Raw genomic sequence first — 15,203 nt, forward strand, 5'->3', positions numbered from 1 at the left:
GATTGTGTTGGTGGTGGTGGTTGTTGTTGTTGTTGGAAGGAGTGACAACAGTCTGATCTACAGAGAGTGACGATTTAAAGTAAAGGACAGTGGAGGATCAACCTCGAGTCAAAGAGTCAAAAGGAATGAATGACTTTGATAGTAGTGTTGAAGGAATGGGAAAGACTGAAACAACATGGGGGGGCATGGCTGAATTTATCATCTGCGGTGAGCATGGGGAGTGGGCCATCTCCAAGACGTTCGAGAATCTTTTGGGCACACAAAATCGAACGCCTCAAATCCTAAGCCTTGAAGGGAAGTGGAAGCAAAACCCATTCTTTGTCTGGCAAGAGCTGATTGGGCGCCACGAGATTGGATATAGATGCAGAAACGGTGTGCCTGAACCATCGCACAAATCATATTGAGAGGAACAGACTGAATCTATTGCAAGCCCCACAGGGAATCAAAATTTCTCAGTTAGCGCCGGCGCCAAACGACATGACTGGGCCGGAGGCCAACGGCACTTGGCTGAAAGATGAGGATATCGCGAACTCGAAGAAAGGTTTTCACTTTTGCCTCCCCATCGGTCTAACGCAGTTTTATGCCCTGGTCCTCTCTCTACAAATCACATGTTACCAGCGACAGAGAGAATTCTGTAAGATTTTGGCCAGGGCCTAGGCCACTGACAAAGGAGCAGAGGTACTCAGACATGCAGACAACGAACACATCACTTACTTTGGACCCTTTTTCTTTATGCGTTTCATGCAGGTACAAAGAACCCGCGGAGATATATCACATCCAACTATGACACATCCCATGGAGCCGGGACAGGGAACAAAAAAAGAGCCCTGCCAGGCACTGGAAAACTCTGAAAATCAGAGTTCAGGAACACAGTCAATGGCCATGTGTTCCACGGATCCTACGTCATTTGGCAGTTTCTTATTGGATAATAGAAACCATTGTTCCCCTTCAGGTTAGACCAGTTCCTGTTCCATCGGGAGTCCAGACCCAGCCGTGGATTGTGTGCTGGCTCCAGCCAATCATAATTGTTATTGTTGACTTGAAAGAGTTTAGCGAGGTACAACACAGCAGCCATGCACTGCTGCCCTTATTTTACTGTAAAGGTCTGTGGTCTGCGGTGGCGATAATCGTGTCCTGCTGTCGGGGCTCCGGCCCAGTTGAGCCATTTCAACGAGATGCCTCATTTTTCTGTTCTGCAGGTACCAGCGGTGTGTGGGTGAGATGACTCAGCGTCCTAATACGGCGATTCTCGCCCTCCACATGCCGAGGATGAATTTTCAGCACAGTAACTATGCCATGGCATCCACCTGGCACATCTGTTGGGTACCAGTGGCTGTGATAGTGGCTGCTTCAGCAAGGGCCTGAACATGGTTGACTTGGTGCGTCTGGCCGTCCACGAGTTGAAATGTGGCTGAGGGATAGTCCCCTGGGACTTATGCACCAGTGCCACTTTCCTAGCACCATCAGGACCTGGATGCCGAGGATATATTATATCAGTTCCCAAGCCTGAGAAGGCGGAATCTGGTATAGTGTTTGCAATGCACCAGCCATGGACTAGAACTCTTCTGGTCCAGAGAAAGACACCCTCTTGATTACTCATTGTTCTAGATTCCTTGGCGGTATCTCTAGCATTTAGTGGTGGACAACGGTCTTTCTACGAAACAGACAAACTCTCGTGACCTTGCGCCATCCGAGTCTATTCATCGTCTTATGGCCATGTAACCACGGAAGTACAGCTATGTGAAACAAAAGAAACATGTAACATAAGGGCACCCCTCAAAGTAAAATGCGCAGCTCTTACCTCCGCATCACGGTAGGTGCGCGATATCTGGCAAGCCTAGCAATCAAGTCACCAACTGCTTTCGGCTTTTCTTCGGCTGGATAATGACCGGCACCATCTAGCCAAGTTCCATGAGGGGCCCAGTCAACCATGACCCGCGAATCAACAGCGCGCACCAGAACGTCCTTGTAGTCTTTCAACAACGGGTCCTTGTCCCCAAAGACAACCGCAACTTCTAACTGGCGCGCTCTCTCGCTAGACTTCCAGAAACTCCAGACCTCGTCGTTGCGAAGAGAAAGTCGCGCCTGAGCAGTGAGGTTATCGAAGTTGGATGGTCCGGCGAGGCCCTCGACTAGTTTCCACAGCCATGTGTGTCGGAGACTGGTCAAGACTACGCGGGGTGTAGCGGGGGCCATATGCGAGAAGCGGTAAATGCTGGATTTGGCTTTTGCGGGGAGATTCCTGTAGGGCGCGGAGTAGCCGGTGACGTCCGTCTGTGTGATGCTTGGAGACATGAAGCGCATGACTGCGGATTCAGGGGTCCACCCGCCGAGAATCCCGGTTGTCATGAACCAAATTGTGTAGAGGAGGGCGTGATGCATGCTTATCTCGCTGAGGCGGGGAGGAAGGAAGGAGTTCAATAAGAAGAGACTGGTGCAGGCTGATGTTGGAAGTCGCGGTAGCGTGGATAAGGCGACACAGCTGGACAAGTCAGTAAACAGGGAATGCGACGATGGATGGTAGACTCACCCTCCCCAGTCATGAGCCACGAGAGTAGCATTCTCCAGACCAGTCGATTCGAAGAATTGCTGCAGGGTACGCATGTGTAGCTCAAAGGTGATGGCTTCCGGACGGATGATCTTGTCGCTGCGACCATGTCCAAGCCAGTCCAGCGCATACACCTCGTGTCCTCGTTCCACAAGCGCGGGAAATACCTGCACATCGGTCAGTAGGCACCATAGCAGTGGAAAATGGACATGAACTAACATTTCTCCACATATAGCTCCAACTCGGATTCCCATGCAGAAAGACGATCGGCCGGTGGGAAGCCTTATTATCCGTTGCGATGCTGCGATAACTCGGTTTCAGATGGACATATCGGGCCGTCGCGCCGCACACGTTAATCTCCACCACATTGTCCCTCCATGGCATATCGGCCATCCATCCTTTGCCCTTCTGGTCGGTTCGGATGATCTCATCATCTTTGAACTTGTACTTTCCCTCCAGCTGCGATTGAGCTAGGGAATCTGCCCGCTGTCGGTATTGCTCCGCCTCTTCCATGAGTGTTTTCCATCCATTTGGCCAGACTAGCCGCGGTGCGTTCCACAATATCGTGGGCAAGAGGCGATATGCAAGACTCAGAAGGTAGAGCGGAAGGAGTGCGGAGGCCAAGAAGGCGCGATTGATCGTGAAGGATAGTAGGAAGGCACTAAGGTAGCCCCAGACTGTCAGGACCCGGGCAATCGATGCTGTGGTCAGCTCTTTGACCTTGCTGTATACCGAAGCCATCTCCACCGAAGGTTGCACCGCTGATGTCTGTGGAATCGCGGTATGTTGCGGCGATCTCGTATGAACAGTTCAACTATAGGGATAGATTGTCGCTTTATTGAGTTATGCTTGATTGAGAGGACTGACTTTTAAAGAAGAAAAGGACGTGGAATGACTTGATTTTGTTGTGACGATGGTTTATCTCAATGACCGCGCGGTGACATCACCACCAATGTTCGCCCTGATCGCGTCCCGCATCTACCCACCTCAACAATGTCAAACAAACGCATTATGAAGCTGCATAAGCATAATAGAGTTCTGCCTTGACCTTCTGTCTCAAAAAAGTACCTGAAAGTTAATGCACAGATGTTGCACCAATGACGCGCATATGAGTCGGTCGAGCTTATCGCATGTTTACTTCAATTTGTCCAGTTTCTCTTGTATCCGTACCACACTTCGACGTAGACCTGGCAATTCAGAATTCTCTTTCGAGGCTAGAAAGCTTCGACTACGGGTTCTGCTATAATATCTTGCAGTGTATCGCAATGATGTTCGCAATCTATATCGTTGATCCTCTCGGTATAAACATGCTGGAAAACCAGTTCCTCAATAAATTTCGGTTCGACTTGAGATATACCTTATGCCATTAAGGAGAATGCAGTGAGAGGCTAGTATATCTAACAATTAAATAATCATTCGCTATTATTTCATGCATTATCCATACACATAACGAGCGACATAACACTAATCATTATACATACACAACAAAATCGTGACCGAGTCGTTAGGTATTAGGAATTAAGATATGATCGCGCTGGGCGTCACGTCAAGTCGCGACATTATAAGATCAAACAGGGATGTACATCCCTTGAATAGACGACCAACCAATGATTTGACTTGGCTCGAAGTTGGTCAACAGATTAGGACACTTTGGCGATCAGTGCCTGGCAACAGAGTCGCCGGATTCCCTTAGCACTGAGGAGCTTAAGGGTTGGCAGCAGGAGCATCGAGGGGAGCACGGTGACCCTCAGGGTGCTTCTCGTGGGTGGGAGTCTCGCGGCGTGCGGTCCAGAGGTTCATCACTTCAAGACCGATGGCGAAGAAGGTGAAGATACTGATCAGGGTTAGCTACATGTATGGCTTATCTGTAGTGTAATCGGACCACTCACAAGGCGAGGAAGATGAACGACTCGTTGGCCTTCTTGAGTGCGCAGCTAGCACCGGGGGGAGCGTTGACAGCGCAGTTGTGCCAGTTGTAGTCTTGTGCAGCGAAGACGAACGCGGTCAACCACCTAATCATGTTAGTATCGCAGCAAGGATGTCTAAAGGGCAGCTTCACATACAGATAGGAGAAGATGATGTCAATGGGCAAGACGAACTTGCTCAAGCGAGTCGGCATGAAAGGGGAAAGGAAGGCCGGCAGGAAGAAGACAACGGACATCGTAGACTATGCAAGGTTAGCATATGTAGATAGATGAATAGAGACGGGTCAACATACGATGACTTCCCAGTAGATGGTGTGCTGTCCATGCGGCCACTTGTTGATGAAGTAGGAGGTAATGCCCATGACAATGACAGCGCTGGACCATTGCATGAAGCGCACCAGCAAAGCGACAGGACGAGTGATTGTTGTCGACACCATGATGCTGAATGTGTTATGGCGATATCAAACTCCTCGACTGTGGTTGGGAATGGGATCTGTGACGGCTTGACTGGGTGTTGAAGCTGCCGGCGACAAGGACTGCTTTATTACTTCTGAGATTGGAATTGAGAAAGACTCAGTTCGGAGGTCTTTCCAGCCCTTCATATATCATGGCGAGGTCCAACTGCAGCAAGGGGAAAAGTGAAGCTATTAATTATGTCATACCGGCATCAGCCGATGGAAATAGTCGACGCACCAATACCATCGCACCATGCGATCATTGATCCCAGAAAAATTTCCCAACGGTCCATCGTCAACTTCGGCCCGATGGCAACACAGGTCATGTTCTCAATGTGATGGATGTACAGCTAGGAGCTGTCGAACCAGCCAGAAGATGGGCGGGTGGAGCAGTGACGCCATACAGAGATGAGAGCGAGAGAGCGATGGGTCGATGTGGACTGCCGTGGCTTCCGCTCGCTGGCTGTCCGGACTTTTGAAGTTCGGCATTGTGTGGAATCACCAATAAAGTGGTGGAGATCAATCAGCCCTGCGAGGATTATCAAGCTAGCTTCTGTGCTCGTCGGTTTATCGTCAGTTTTACGTTGGGTTGTTATTGGTAGCGAGTCGCTTTTTGTTTAGCGGGGGCAGTCTGTCCATGGTATCTCTTGATTTATTTCAAGGCATACAACATTGCAAGTTCCTGATCCTGTTATTACCTTCAGGATGTGTTCTAAACATCGTCACTGTGTCGATGAATCAAGAATCCGAGGTGGGTAGGCCAGGTCGATCGCCGCGACCCGGTGCATCCGTAGTAGTCTAATCGGTGGGTCGCTTAACTGATACAAAAGCCCACTAGAAGATTCTTCTTGATATCATGGTCACCAGATGCTTTCTTCTGAATAATAGTCCTGCTGCTACTACTGTGCCGTGTGCCGAGCTCCGAGAGCTTCTGAAAAAGGTAGTGCTTGAACATATCTCAATACTGCCCAACTCTCCGCGCCCAAGTGGTCGCGACTCGCGCGTCACTACCAGAACTATATTATCTCGAACTTCCCTGCACATGACCTAGCATCATGAACGGTTGTTTACCCCTCACTATTAACCGTTTCTCCTCAATAATCAGCTTGATGACCTCAACGTCGACTTAAGGCCTGTCACAATAACATCTGCTGGCCTGAGCGCCAAACTGGTCATCCAGTCCTTGAACGTTACGAAGCTTGATCCCCTTTTCCATACTGAGTTCCACATCTTCCACATCTTGGCGCGTTGATCATTCTACGTGTCGAAACTAGCATCGGTGCTTGATTGTGGCTGTTATTTACCAGGGGTTGGTCTGCTCACTCCTGTCATTCATTGTAGGACTACCCCGCTATGAATGCTTGTCGTGCTACCTTCGATGCAGAGTCTGCAGGGTGTGATTTATTCTACATCCAAGGGCAGAGCAAACAGATGGATTGATCCAGATGGCTGAGTCTACCTCGCGCTCAGGCTGTTTGTCTCATGGTTGAACTCAAGCATGGATTGGCAGATACGCCTCTGGCCAAGGCTCTAGCTGAAAAGTATCTCGGAAACATTTACCACGCTTAGGGCGGCAACCTGGTGCTACTCAGCCATCTTGACTGGATAATAGATCGGGATGCAGAGAGTGAAGTAATTCTGTTGTTAGTATGATAACGGAAGTTGTATTTGATGTTCCAAATATTCTACTGCAAAGGAGAATAAATAGAATCTATTTGGGTTAGGACGAGCAGCAGGCCTAGATTGTATTACTCTGGAGTCAAGTCTGCAACGTTGACGATGGTGTCCTAGTATATGCTCAAAATGGCGAATAGAAGCAGAAGAGCAAAATGGGTGATAATGAATTAAAAAATCAGTCATTATTTGTGATACAGAACCGATGATTTGATAGACTGTCGATCTTGCGGGCTCCTCTTTTAAGGCACATCGAAAATATATATCTCCGTATCTCTCCGATGAAACAAAATCAGTATCAATACACTTAACTGCAGGACCCCAATAATCATTGTAGAAAATCATCTCTAGCGATTGGAGAATAACAGTGTTTCTTTTTCATATTTAGTAAATGAATGAATATCTAGGTTGTGACGTTGGGGTTTAGATCATTACTTAGGCTTCAGGCTGCCGACCTGTCAAATATGACTAAATTTCGTACGCAGAAGAATAGATCTCATATTTTCTTCCATAACACAGATGACCTCTAGCTCTCCCCTCCAGGCAAGAAAGAGACTATTTTTCAGTTTCCTACAGCAACTGCCGAGGGTAATTTGGGACATACTCTTATGGTATTGTTTGTCCTAAAAAGGAATGTGAATCCGCTACGGTACTTTTTCTTTAGGTAAGTCGGCCTGAGGGGTAATATGGCGAGTTCTTTTGGCTTGGGCATGCAGACAACTTTCCTGTTTGTTAGACAAACAGTAGGAGAGACTTGTCAGTCAAGCAAGCAGTTCTACCCTGGCCATATTGGACATTTATACACAGCATATCTTCTATCAATAACAACAACTGGTGTTATTCGGACAACGGCGCGACGCGAGGAGGCGGAAAAGGAAAGCGGGGTATGCCGAGGGAACTAGCCAGTCATAGCCGACAATCGCAAATGTACAGTCAGCAGGATTAGCAATATATCATTGTGATTGGCTCAGACAAAGCGGGGGAAAATTGTTGCATGATATCATAGGCTGATGGGAGCTGAGTAAGAAGGTCCAGCCAGAACATTTTCTCTTACAATTGCAGCAATAAAAAGTCTCTGGAATGCGGGGAAAGCACCTGCTGATCTGATTGATATGCTGGATTGGACGCGTTATTAATGAGACCTGGCCTAGACGAGGACAGCTCAGTTTATAAGGTTTCATCTACCCCTCATCTTCTGTCATCTTCTCTCCTCCTCGTTGATCATCCATATACCCCCTGATAATAACACCACAAGCACATCATGACACAGGACAAGTGCCCCTTCAAGGAGCAGGCCTCTCAGCCCAATTTCGCTGGTGGCGGCACCAGCAACAAGGACTGGTGGCCTGACCGGCTGAAGCTTAACATCCTGCGCCAGCACACCGCTGTGTCTAACCCGTTGGATGCTGACTTTGACTATGCCGCCGCGTTCAAAAGCCTCGACTACGAGGCCCTGAAGAAGGACCTCCGTGCCCTGATGACCGACTCGCAGGACTGGTGGCCCGCCGACTTTGGTCACTACGGAGGTCTCTTCATCCGGATGGCCTGGCATAGCGCCGGAACCTACCGTGTCTTTGACGGTCGTGGAGGTGCCGGTCAGGGCCAGCAGCGGTTTGCCCCCCTGAACAGCTGGCCCGACAATGTCAGTCTGGACAAAGCTCGCCGTCTGCTCTGGCCCATCAAGCAAAAGTACGGCAACAAGATCTCGTGGGCCGATCTGCTGATCCTCACCGGTAACGTCGCCCTGGAGTCCATGGGTTTCAAGACCTTTGGCTTTGGTGGAGGTCGTCCAGACACCTGGGAGGCGGACGAGGCCACTTACTGGGGACGAGAGACCACCTGGCTGGGCAACGACGCGCGGTACGCGAAGGGATTTGCTGGATCGGACAAGCGTGGCACCCTCATCGCCGACGAGGATTCACACAAGACCACCCACTCGCGGGAGCTCGAGACCCCTCTGGCCGCCGCCCACATGGGTCTGATCTATGTCAACCCCGAGGGACCCGATGGTAACCCGGATCCCGTGGCGGCCGCTCACGATATCCGTGTCACCTTTGGCCGCATGGCTATGAACGACGAGGAGACAGTCGCCCTCATTGCTGGTGGCCACACCTTTGGCAAGACCCACGGTGCTGCTCCTGCGGACAACGTCGGCAAAGAGCCCGAAGCCGCCGGCCTGGAAGCCCAGGGCCTCGGTTGGGCGAACAAGCATGGCTCCGGCAAGGGTCCCGACACTATCACAAGCGGACTCGAGGTGACCTGGACCAAGACCCCCACCCAGTGGAACAATGACTTCCTCGAGTACCTGTTCAAGTTTGAGTGGGAGCTCACCAAGAGTCCCGCCGGCGCCCACCAATGGGTTGCCAAGAACGCGGACGAGATCATTCCCCACGCCTACGATGCCTCCAAGAAGCGCAAGCCCACCATGCTCACCACCGACTTGTCGCTCCGCTTCGATCCCGCCTACGAGAAGATCGCCCGCCGCTTCCTCGAGCATCCGGACCAGTTCGCCGATGCCTTCGCCCGTGCCTGGTTCAAGCTCACCCACCGTGACATGGGCCCCCGCGTCCGCTACCTCGGCCCCGAGGTCCCCAGCGAGGTGCTGGTCTGGCAGGACCCTGTCCCCGCCGTCAACCACCCGCTCGTTGAAGCTTCCGACATTGCCACGCTCAAGGACGAGATCCTCGCCTCCGGGGTGCCTCCTAGAAGCTTCATCTCCACCGCCTGGGCCGCCGCCTCCACCTTCCGCGGCAGCGACAAGCGCGGCGGTGCCAACGGCGCACGCATCCGTCTGGTCCCGCAGCGCGACTGGGAGGTCAACAACCAGCCCTGGCTGCGCGAGGCCCTCTCCGCGCTGGAGGCTGTCCAGTCGCGCTTCAACTCCCGCGGCGACGGCAAGAAGGTCTCGCTCGCCGATCTCATCGTCCTGGCTGGCTGCGCTGCCGTCGAGAAGGCCGCGCAGGACGCCGGCCACCCGATCAAGGTGCCGTTCACCCCCGGTCGCATGGACGCCTCCCAGGAGGAAACAGACGTTCAGTCGTTCAGCCACATGGAGCCCTTCGCCGATGGCTTCCGCAACTTCGCCAAGGGCCCCGCCCGCCCGCGCGCGGAGCACTACCTCGTCGACAAGGCCCAGCTGCTGGAGCTGTCTGCACCCGAGATGACCGTCCTCGTCGGTGGTCTGCGTGTGCTCAACACCAACTACGATGGCTCCGCGCACGGCGTCTTCACCTCCCGTCCTGGAGCCCTGTCGAACGACTTCTTTGTTCACCTGCTGGACATGAACACCGCGTGGAAGGACGCCGGGAACGGCGAGCTGTTCGAGGGAAGCGACCGCAAGACTGGTGGCAAGAAGTGGACGGCTACTCGTGCAGACCTGGTCTTCGGCTCGAATGCCGAGCTGCGTGCCATTGCAGAGGTGTACGCGAGCAACGATGGTGATATGAAGTTCGTCAAGGACTTTGTGGCGGCGTGGAACAAGGTTATGAACCTGGATCGGTTTGATCTGAAGGGCAAGCAGACTATTCCCGCTCGTTTGTGATGTTGATACTCTTATGAGATATGAATCTCCTAGTGTATATGTTTCATGCACAGCCCAAAATTGCGTACCTAGTACTTGAATAGCTTTAATGCAAGGCATATTAAGCGTCGACGCCGACTTGTACAAATCTCAATTGTCAACTGTACTGGCGGAGCATTGCTTGCCATCCATCAACATACAATAAACATGCTCCATCCCGCTAAGCCCATACTTCGCAAAATCCAACTCCATCCGTTCGGCATCGTAGAACCCACACCTCTTGTAAACGCTATACCCAGCCTCCGAAGCCTCCAGCCAAGCAGGCAAGCCTAGCCGTCTCGCCTCCTCCACCCCAACCATCAACAACTTCGTCCCAATCCCTCGACCTTGGTAGTCCGGATGAACAGCCAGCACTTGCAGAACTACCTATGCAATTAGCCTCACTCACCCCACTTTCACACCCAAATCAAACATTGACACTGCAAACATGAAGGCAGACGTACTAGCAACAGCCCTCCCCCCAATCCACTTCTCCCTCAACCTCGCCTTCAATTCCTGATAATCGAGATACAACTGCGGACACAGCGACGACGCCGGGGGCGTGGTCGCTCGTTTCCTAGCCTCTTCTGCCGCGGTGGCAAGCGCCTCGGCGTCGGGGTAGATACTCCACATTGACCAGCCTACAATCTGGCCTGATTGCGTATCGATGGCTTTGGTAATGCGGGAGTGTGGATCGTCGGCGATGATTTTCTGCAGGTCATTTGCAAAAGGGGGATCGTCTTGGGTTAGAGGGCCGTACATGTTTTCCATGAGGCCGTCGTTGGCGAAGGCGGCGTTGTGGAGTCGGGCGAGGGGCAGGGCGTCAGCGGGGACGGCGGGGTGGAGGGTGATTTTGCTTTGGAACATGGTTGTGGTGTTTTGAGATTGGATGGCCGTGGGATGATGATGTGGGATGTTTCAAGAGTTGGAGGGTTATACTTATAACTGGTTAACTGAGGCCAAGACAGGACCTTCCTAATTGGGACGCCGATGAGGCTAGTGTTGGCTGTTCGTGTTCGGATGCAACGGTGATATGCTTGTTGCTTTTGAACATACAGCAAGTATATATTAATGATTATGTTTGATTGATTGCCTTTATGCCAGATTAAGTTGAATATGACTTCAGCTTGTGAACTACATATTGTAGGTTGGTGGAGACTGTTGGTAAGGTAGCTTCTTTATTCACTGTAGAAGACTCTTATTGTGAAAGGCCATTTACCGATATGCTATTCCATTTTGCAAAACAGATACTGTACCTCGGAGAGAGCTTTATAGAGGCTCCCCGGGCCCAGAATAGCGTCGTCGGCGTTGTCATCGCGGAGCAGAGCTAGGCATTGATTGTGGTCCGGAGACGGAGATAATCTGAGGAAGCGATGCGTTCAAAGACTTCAAGTGCGGCTCCATGGACGCCGTCCCGTCCGCGACTATGAGCAGCTCGTAGTCCCTCTATGGTGGATGATTGACAAGTGCCACAAGAGGCTGAAGACAGCAGCTTAAAACCAGGGAGGTAACTAACTACTTTGGAGTAGGACTCAGGAGCCCTTGCTGCCTAAGGCCTGGGTTTGAGCTGAGTCGCCCGCTCGGATTGACTTTCCCCAAAGTCCCAACTCTCCTCTCACCCTCACCTACATCCCCGCAATGGAAGACACCGCGACCCAGCTTGTCAGCTTTCCTCCTGAGATTATTCTGGACATAGGAGACCATCTCTGGCTGAAAGACCTCAATTCATTTGTTCAGACGGCAAAGTTGTTCAACACCCTGTTGTCCGCCCGACTTTATGCGCTCGGAGCCAAACATGTGGGCGAAACAACATCACCACTAATCCGCGCGGTCCAGTATTGCCCGATCTCAGCTGTTAGAAAATTGCTCGACAATGGAGCAGACCCTTCAATACTTGCCGGCAAGAATAGCGCATTCCTGGCAGCAATCACGCGCTATAGGCCCAAGGTCCTAAAAATTCTCGTTGAACCTAGCGTTAGCGCCTCCACACCGATAACCAAGCTCAAGTCGCCCCTGTCAATAGCTGTGACTCGTTGGCGACTAGCGCCATTACGTATCCTATTGAATGCTGCTCCTGGATGTTATCCCGATGAAGATGGTGCATGGATGGGGGCGTTGAACCTTGCGCTAGTGAAGGACCGCGTGCGTGCAGCCCGCCTCCTGTTGGAAGCTGCTGCGAAGACGACCTCCTCACCTCTGCGGAACTTATCTGCGGATACGATATATAGCGTCCTCTACCGAGCCAATCCTAAAATTCTCCGGCTGCTGATCGATTTTGGTTGGGACCCCCTCGCCCCGATGAGGAGGGGAGACGTGCCCTTGCATATTGCTGCGCAAATGGGCGAAACAGACCTTGTTCAACTGCTACTTTTGTACGGCGCCGATGTGAATGTGAGAGATGGGCAGCATGCTACGCCGCTCCATTTAGCCTGCGTAAATGGCCAGTTGGGCGCCGTGGAGCTTCTTCTGAATAGCGGCGCTGATGTCAACGCCGCCACCTTGCTTCGTGAAACGCCGTTGCATCAGTGTATGCATTATGGCTCTCTTCCCCTTCTCGAGCTTCTGCTCGATGCTGGAGCCAATACCAATGTTCTCGATGAAAACGGGGTCTCACCGTTGCACATAGGCATCAGCCTCAAGAGGCCTGTGGAGATGATTGAGCGACTCATCCAAGCGGGCGCCGATCTAAACGCACTCGACCCGCACAGCAGAACACCGTTGTTCCTGGCCGCTAAGTCCGGAAATGCCCGACTGGTGAAAGCCCTGGTTGATGCAGGAGCCCACGTCGCGATTGACAAACGAGCAGGTTCGACAGGGCCATTGCATGTAGCTGCTACTGAAGACAACTTCAGAGTCATCCAGCCTCTAGTCGACGCTGGGCTGGATATTGAGGCTCCCGACGTCTTCGGAAGGACACCTTTGTATTTAGCAACGATTAATAACTGCCTATATTCCATGAGGGAGCTCATTCGCTTAGGAGCTGATCCTAACCGCCTCGACCATCAAGGAGAGTCAGCAGCCTATGGTGCAATCGCCCACAATCACACCGAGGCCCTCAAGTTTCTCCTTGAATCTGGGGCCGAAGTGGCTCGCCTGAAGCAAGATGGCACCTCGCTTCTGCATGACGCCGCCACACACGGCGCCATGCCCAGACTGATTACGCACCTCCTGGACTACGGAGCAGAACCCCTGGCTATTACGTTTGACGGTAAGACTGCGCTGCACTATGCCGTGGCTAACAACCAGTATAAGCCAATTGCGCCACTTTTGGAGGCGGGAACACCGATCGAGGCGAGAGACAATAATGGCGACACCGCACTTCTTATTGCAGCTAGCAGAAGTTGTGAGGGTACCCGTGAGCTGCTAAAGAGAGGTGCCGATGTGAATGCACGTGCCAGAGACGGGAGGACACCGCTACACCACTGTTCTTCCCAAACAGATTCAGAAATATACACCATGTTGATAAACGCTGGTGCGGATATCGCCGCAAGGGATGAATTGGGGCAGACGCCGTTACACTCAGCTGCCGCTGCAGCGAACTACGTCGTCTGCGATCGACTCTTGGCAGCATATGCTGCCAAGGGCTTAGATTACATGGTACGTGATGCAGCCGGCCGTACGGTGCTGGAAGTTGCTGCTATCACAGGGGAAGCCCGTATCATCGGGAATCTTGTCCACCGGAAAGTAGATGTCAACATCGGCCTCCACACAGACCACGGGAAGCATCGCGGAATCCCGGCTCTTCATTATGCAATTCTCAGCAACGAATCCAAAGCTGTGACTTGTCTCGCGCGGAGAGGCGCAGAATACCATTGCTTAGATGTATACGGCCGCAGCGCGATTGACTGGGCATCGATTGATCACTCCGGCGACTTACTTCGTGAACTCAGCCGACATAGTCCGATAACATCCCTCACGTCGGCAGAGGAGCAGATCTCCATCCTGAAATCCAGTGTCGTCGGCCTTGCCACGCGCATCATGGAAGGCGACCGATCAGATGTCTACAAGCTCGCCAAATGCCTCCAGTACCTCGACGACAAGCAGGCCGCCGGCGCAATATACGCCGAAGTCGATGCCTACTGCGACGTATGTGACAAGGTGATCCCAAAGTCCGACATACGCTTCATCTGTGAGCAGTGTCCGGCTATAGACCTCTGTTCGGCCTGTATGACAAAGTACGAGGAGCAGAATATGCGGATCCGGATATGCCAGGCACATCAGTTTTGGAAAGTTGTTGTTTTGGAGCAGCGGCTGCCGAAGCAAATGGCTGATGGGGGTGAGCGTGAGCTGACGAGAGCCGAGTGGTTGAAGAATTTGATTGAGGTTTATCGTGAGGGTACTTTGTAGTCTGTTCTTGGGCATATATGAGTGCATAGCTATCTCCTCTTGTCAGTTTGATGCAGCCAATCTATCCATGAACTGACAAAGATGGAAAAGACAAACTAATATAGTATATACCCTATAGGAAACCAAATAAGTGAACTTTATCTTCCGTTAATGTATTTCCCTCACTTCAACGGAGATGATGCATATGTTCTGTGTATAGTAATGGATCTGAAAAGATACATCGGGTGGTCTCAACGCTTCTCCCAGACGAGTCCAGCCTGCTGCTACAAGGTGTGCTTTGACAGCTAGCGACGGTGGCAGTGAACGATCTTCGGACTTCCTTACTCGTGAGCGATGAGCGATTCCTAGGCATTATATTACAAGAGCTCGACATTCTAGTCACCAAGCATGGCATCCTAACCCCTGACCAAGCCAACGCCCTGCAACAAGGTATAGTACCTACACTACTCCCTGGATCCCCAGAACTCAGGCAATGGATGGAAAGAACAACCAAGACGAAGCAAGCAAAGACAAATGGCACGATCCGAGTATCCGCCCAGGCGTTACATCCTACATTCTCCAGACTTTTGTACGAGAGGTAAGTTTCGATCTGATTGGCGGGAAAGGCGAAGAGTGCCATGGAAGCCTCATGGTAGGTTGTTATTTACCATAAATGGTCGTACTCCAGCATCCGGGTTAGAGTCATTGATAGCCGC

The 15,203-nt window shown here is 51.7% G+C and overlaps 5 protein-coding genes across 5 annotated transcripts; 2 read left to right on the forward strand and 3 right to left on the reverse strand.

Moving 5' to 3' along the window:
* Nucleotides 1-1,797: 1,797 nt before the first annotated feature.
* Nucleotides 1,798-3,289, reverse strand: ALT_9489 (haloalkane dehalogenase family protein; the record flags this gene model as incomplete). Its single annotated transcript, XM_033559471.2, has 3 exons — nucleotides 1,798-2,482; nucleotides 2,531-2,715; nucleotides 2,768-3,289. The coding sequence occupies 3 exons, from the start codon at nucleotides 3,287-3,289 to the stop codon at nucleotides 1,798-1,800; spliced, it is 1,392 nt and encodes a 463-aa protein (XP_033415362.2).
* A 963-nt stretch (nucleotides 3,290-4,252) lies between these two features.
* ALT_9490 (MARVEL domain-containing protein) lies at nucleotides 4,253-4,910 on the reverse strand (the record flags this gene model as incomplete). The annotated part of the gene is made up of 4 exons (XM_033559472.2): nucleotides 4,253-4,382; nucleotides 4,438-4,560; nucleotides 4,612-4,715; nucleotides 4,767-4,910. The coding sequence occupies 4 exons, from the start codon at nucleotides 4,908-4,910 to the stop codon at nucleotides 4,253-4,255; spliced, it is 501 nt and encodes a 166-aa protein (XP_033415363.2).
* A 2,953-nt stretch (nucleotides 4,911-7,863) lies between these two features.
* cat2 (bifunctional catalase-peroxidase Cat2) lies at nucleotides 7,864-10,143 on the forward strand (the record flags this gene model as incomplete). Its single annotated transcript, XM_033559473.2, has 1 exon — nucleotides 7,864-10,143. The coding sequence occupies one exon, from the start codon at nucleotides 7,864-7,866 to the stop codon at nucleotides 10,141-10,143; it is 2,280 nt and encodes a 759-aa protein (XP_033415364.2).
* A 100-nt stretch (nucleotides 10,144-10,243) lies between these two features.
* On the reverse strand, nucleotides 10,244-11,028 carry ALT_9492 (uncharacterized protein; the record flags this gene model as incomplete). The annotated part of the gene is made up of 3 exons (XM_033559474.2): nucleotides 10,244-10,260; nucleotides 10,323-10,544; nucleotides 10,626-11,028. 3 exons carry the CDS (start codon nucleotides 11,026-11,028, stop codon nucleotides 10,244-10,246), a joined length of 642 nt encoding a protein of 213 aa, XP_033415365.2.
* Nucleotides 11,029-11,799: 771 nt separating this feature from the next.
* On the forward strand, nucleotides 11,800-14,508 carry ALT_9493 (ankyrin repeat protein; the record flags this gene model as incomplete). The annotated part of the gene is made up of 1 exon (XM_033559475.2): nucleotides 11,800-14,508. One exon carries the CDS (start codon nucleotides 11,800-11,802, stop codon nucleotides 14,506-14,508), a length of 2,709 nt encoding a protein of 902 aa, XP_033415366.2.
* Nucleotides 14,509-15,203: the final 695 nt, after the last annotated feature.

This window comes from Aspergillus lentulus (genome assembly GCF_001445615.1).
Source record: "Aspergillus lentulus DNA, contig: Alt17, strain: IFM 54703, whole genome shotgun sequence".
Lineage (NCBI taxonomy): Eukaryota > Fungi > Ascomycota > Eurotiomycetes > Eurotiales > Aspergillaceae > Aspergillus > Aspergillus lentulus.